Here is a 5,622-nt window from a genome sequence, read left to right as displayed (position 1 = left end):
GCTCACCGCAACCTCTACCTGCTGGGTTCAAGCCGCAGCCTCTCGAGTAGCTGGGATTACAGGCATGCGCCACCATACCCAGCTAATTTTGTATTTTTAGTAGAGACAGGGTTTCTCCATGTTGGTCAGGCTGGTCTTGAACTCCTGACCTCAGGTGATCTGCTTGCCTTAGCCTCCCAAAGAGGATTACAGGCGTGAGCCACTACACCCAGCCTAATTTCTGTATTTTTAATAGAGACAGGGTTTCACCATGTTGCCCAGGCTGGTCTTGAATTCCTGACCTCAAGTGATCTGCCCACCTCGGCCTCCCAAAGTGCTGGGATTACAGGCATGAGCCACCTCACCTGGCCTATTTATTCATTTATTTTTAAAGAGACAGAATCTCAGCTAGGATGAAGTGCAGTGGTGTGGTCTTGACTCACTGGAGCCTCAAACTTCTGGGCTCAAACAATCCTCCCACCTCAGCCTCCCGAGTAGCTGGGATTATAGGTGCATGTCACCACACCTGGATTTTTTAATAGTGTATTTTCTCACATTTTCCTGTTTTTCTTTTTTAAATTTAACAAAAACAATGAACATAGTCAGAAGTTCTGGCCTGTGACTTGATATAACCCTGGACGTACATTGTAAAAAACATTCTCAGATTCATTGCTGTAAGTATGAAGAGCTAATAGTCTGCAAGGGAACTATAGAATTAAGCTGGATCATCAAGTTCATGCGTGCATATTTAAGAAACAAAGCAGCTTCTTTTAATACTATCAAACTCTTCAGTACGGTATTGAATAGTCGTATATTCTAACTAGGCATGCAGGTTTTCACATTTTCCTTTTTAAGAAAAACCTACAAACCTAGTTACACGTGAATAAAAATATTCCTAATATCCCCTTGGCTTATTGTACAACTCAATAATCTTGTTTTGTAACATCCACAAACAATATTTCCATGGTTTAAGTGCGTGCCCTGTCAGCTTTTACGATTCTAACATGTTTTCCTCTCTCTCCCTGCTGAAGAATATGGTCAGTAGTGGAAGGAGATGGCTTCGTGAACAGCAGCACAGGCGGTGGAGACTTCACTGCTTGAAACTTCAGCCCCTCTCCCCTGTGCCAAGGTAACACTGGTGATTTATTTATACTGATGTCAGCTCAGCACAGTGCCTTAGACCCAGTTAGTCATGGAGGAGAAGCACAACTCATGCTACTGTGGTTTTGATAGTAGATAATTTTCTCTATTCATTAAATTGCCACCTTATTTTCTCTATTGTAAATTCTCCAAAATTAAATCTAATGAATGTATTACTGTGTTCTGTCAGTTCTAAAAAGGCATATTTTAAAAATATCAATATTTTCTATATTAAATGGCAGTTTTTTAATGATGTTTTAAAACTAATTTGTATTAACTAATTTAATTTCAATGATATTTCCTATATTTAATGGCAGTGGGTTTTTTCCTTTTTTTTTTTTTTTTTTTTTGTATTTTTAGTAGAGATGGGGTTGCACCATGTTGGCCAGGCTGGTCTCGAACTCCTGAACTCAGGTGATCCTCCCGCCTTGGCCTCCTAGAGTCCTGGGATTACAGGCGTGAGCCACTATGCCCTGCCAGAAGTGGAATTCTTATCAACATCTTTCTATGTTGATAATCAGGTAGTCCCTAACATTAATACCCTAAAATGCAATTTTTTAGTTTTGATGGAAAATTGATTCGAAATTGATTCTATCACTTCTCTTTTTTTTTTTTGAGATGGTATTTTGCTCTTGTTGTCCAGGCTAGAGAGCAATGACACGATCTCGGCTCACTGCAACCTCTGCCTCAGAGAAATGTTCTAGAGAAATGTTCAAGCATTTCTCCTGCCTCAGCATCCTGAGTAGCTGGGATTATAGGCACTCACCACCATGCCCAGCTACTTTTGTATTTTTTAGTAGAGATGGGGTTTCTCCATATTGGTCAGGCTGGTCTCAAACGCCTGAGCTCAGGTGATCCGCCCGCCTCGGCCTCCTAAATTATCAAACAAGTCTGATTTTTCATGTAACACTTTGACCAGTCTTACCCTATGAATGTTTTCATCCGCCTTCTCACACTTTGCATCCACTAGTGAAAGTGCTTCTATTTTTCTACATATTGTACAGTAAAGATTTTAGAGCCTTCTGGGCCGGGCTCACACCTATAACCCCAGCACTTTGGGAGGTCAAGGTGAGCAGATCACTGAGGCCAGGAGTTTCAAACCAGGCTAGCCAACATGGTGAAACCCCATCTCTACTAAAAATACAAAAAGTAGTCGGGAGTGTTGGCAGGTGCCTGTAATCCCAGCTGCTAATAAGGCGGAAGTTACAGGCAGCTGAGATGGCGCCACTGCACTCCAGCCTGGGTAACAGAGAGAGACTCTATCTCAAAAAAAAAAAAAAAAAAAAAAATTAGATCCTTCTAATAAGATGAAGCCCACTGTGTCAAAAAATCTAAAGATTAGGATATGAAGTCATTCTGACAGATTGTGCTGTGGAATGTATATCCCTGTTCCTTTCTTCTGAGCCTTATTTTCATGTTAATAGTTTAAACTACATACTATATGCCAAGAACTTTATATACCTTATCATATTTCATTTTCACAAAATTTTAGGAGGTTGATATTACTCACACTAATTAACAGGTCCAACATCACAATTTCTAGCAAGAGGAAGAGGTATGCTTTTAATGCTAGTCTGACTCTGAATTCTGTGGCCTAATCTGCAGTCTATGTTGCATCCACATTAAGTGTTTTAAATGTTCACTATGAATTCTCTTGAGCTATTTATTTCTATCTCTAATTATGCCATATTTTAAAAATCACAGTGATACTTGGGCTTGTGTGAAGAGATAGTGTGTCTAGATGTTTCTTCCTGGCTCAGTGTGAGGTATGATTTTCCAAAGCACGTGGTGTGCTTCATTACATTTTTAAAATCCACTTATCGCAGGTTAATAACTTAGATGACTTTTTTTTTTTTCTTGAGATGGAGTCTTGCTATGTCACCCAGGCTGGAATGCAGTAGCGTGATCTTGGCTCACTGCAACCTCCACTTTCCAGGTTCAAGCAATTCTCCTGCCTCAGCCTCCCGAGTAGCTGGGACTACAGGTGCACACCACCATGCCCAGCTGATTTTGTATTTTTAGTAGAGATGGGGTTTTGCCATGTTGGCCAGGCTTGTCTTGAACTCCTGACCTCAGGTGATCCACCTGCCTTGGCCTCCCAAAGTGCTGGGATTACAGGCGTGAGCCACTGCACCTGGCTGGATGGCCATTTCTCTAATGTAAAATGTGAAGCAGGCCCAGTGGAGGGTCCCAGGGCTGTACCAGAGGTGACCAGCCTGCAGCCATGCCCTGACATCCTAACTTCCTTGATGAAAAATGAGCCCATTATTCAGTGTGCTGGCTGTTTGCAAGGAGCAATGGGTTAGAAATGACAACGTGCTGAAAGTCTTTTTTTCCCTCTAATTGTTTACAGGGAAGGTTGGGTGTGGCTCTCCGAGAATACATTTTGGTGGACTCATTGAGGAAGATGATGTGAGTCTCCTTGCTGCAGCTCTCCGAATTCAGGTTTGTTCGACACAGCTGTCTGAGAAATCTTGAGTTTGGAAGCTTGGTTAATAGTTGCTAACATTTTACAAGTGGTTTCTGTTTACCAGGTACAGTGTTAAACACTTCATACACAGAGTGTTCGGCCTATCTGATAAATGAAGAAATGGTGATTTTGAAAAATGAAGTGAGTTGCCTGTGATCACATGGCATATGTGGGGCAGGGATCCATACTGGGGACTGTGTGTAGGTTATCTTGTGCTGTGTAATAAATTATCTCACAATTTAGTAACTGGAGCAACAAGGCATTTATTATCTCACAGTTTCTTCAAATCAGAGATTTGGCAGTAGATTAACAGATTAGGTGGTATGTTAGTCCATTTTTGCATTGCTATAAAGAAATACCAGCTACTCGGGAGGCTGAGGCAGGAGGATTGCTTGATCCCAGGAGACAGAGGTTGCAGTGAGCTGAGATTGCACCACTGAACTCCAACCTGGGTGACAGAGGGAGACCGGAAAAAAAAAAAAGGAAGAGAAAAGAAATACCCAAGACTGTGGTTAATTTAGAAAGAAAACAGATTAAATTGGCTCACCGTTCTTTTTTTTTCCTCCTTGAAATGGAGTCTCGCTTTGTCACCCAGGCTGGAGTGCAGTGGTGCAATCTTGGCTCACTACAACCTCCACCTCCCGGGTTTAAGCGATTCTCATGCCTCAGCCTCCCGAGTAGCTGGGATTACAGGCACGCACCATCACACCAAGCTAATTTTTTGTATTTTTAGTAGAGACAGGGTTTCAGCATGTTGGCCAGGCTGGTCTCAAACTCCTGGCCTTGTGTGATCTACCCACCTCGGCCTCCCAAAGTGCTGGGATTACAGGCATGAGCCACCGCCCCTGACCTGGCTCACAGTTCTGCAGGCCTTACAGGAAGCATAACACAGGCATCTGCTTCTGGAGAGGCCTCTCCAAGCTTCCAATAATGGCAGAAGGTGAAGGGAAAGCAGGCATCTCACAAGGTGTGAACAGGAGCAGGGAGTGAGGGAGTGGTGCTATATACCTTTAAACGACCAGATCTCATGAGAACTCACTCATTATCATAAGGATGCTACCAAGGGGGATGATGCTAAACCATCATGAGGAACCAGCTCCTGTGATCCCATCACCTTCCACCAGGCCCCACCTCTCACACTGGGGATTATATTTCAAGATGAGATTTGGGCAGGGACACATATCCAAACTATATCAGATGTTTTGGGCTCAGGAGCTCTCATGCATTTGAAGTGAAGATGTCAGCTGGGGCTACAATCATCTGAGGGGTTGACTGGGGCTGGAGGATCTGTTTCCCAGATGGCGTACTCACATGGCTGTGGGCATATGTGTTTCATTCCTCATTGGCCATCAGCAGATGCCTTGCTTCCTCATCATGTCCACCTCTCTGTAGGGCTGCTCACAGTGTGGCAGCTGACTTCCCCCAGTATGAGCAATCCAAGGGAGGGAACCAGAAGGAGTCTTGCAGTATGGATGACCTAGGCTCTGACATCATGTGCCGCCACTTCCTTTAATCCTGTTTGTTAGAAGTTTATCACTAAGTCCGGTTCATATTCAAGAGAAGGAGAATTGTCCTCACCTCTTCAAGACAGGAGTATTAAAGTATTTGTAGGCATTTTCAAACCATCACCACCTGTGTGACCTAAAGGCAAAGGTCACCAGTGTTCCACCATATAAGCTGAGTGTTCTCATAGTGCTGGAGCCTGCAGTGATGGTGGCCTCTGACAGTGACATTTAGTTCATATCTTTCTTCTGTACAGGGTAATACACAACTGAAACTCTTTACCTCAAAATGGGTCATTATACATTTTTGTAAGGATTATAACTTACATTTCCATCAAAGCCAAATTTTGTTTTTATTTATTTTTATTTCATTTACTTATAATTTATATGCATACATAGCACTACTCAGTAATTCAATTTTCTTGTTCTTTTATACCAACTACAGAAGGATGGTATTTGGAAGCTGAGCATCCAAGCTGATCATTCATGCAGTCTTGTATTTTCTTCATTTTTCTTTTCTAAATCAGATGA

The 5,622-nt window shown here is 42.5% G+C and overlaps 1 protein-coding gene across 1 annotated transcript in view; it reads left to right on the top strand.

Moving 5' to 3' along the window:
* The window catches only part of MTHFD1L (methylenetetrahydrofolate dehydrogenase (NADP+ dependent) 1-like), a 239,925-nt gene that overhangs the window by 49,128 nt on the left and 185,175 nt on the right, over positions 1-5,622 (top strand). The window contains exon 11 of the mRNA XM_011943777.1: positions 968-1,108. Coding sequence (XP_011799167.1) covers positions 968-1,108 — 141 coding nt within the window. The remainder of the gene's footprint in view (positions 1-967; positions 1,109-5,622) is intronic.

Source organism: Colobus angolensis, unplaced genomic scaffold, assembly GCF_000951035.1.
Source record: "Colobus angolensis palliatus isolate OR3802 unplaced genomic scaffold, Cang.pa_1.0 Scaffold221, whole genome shotgun sequence".
Classification (NCBI taxonomy): domain Eukaryota; kingdom Metazoa; phylum Chordata; class Mammalia; order Primates; family Cercopithecidae; genus Colobus; species Colobus angolensis.
Note: the sequence above shows the minus strand (reverse complement) of the source record. Positions and strands in the feature narration are given on the sequence as shown.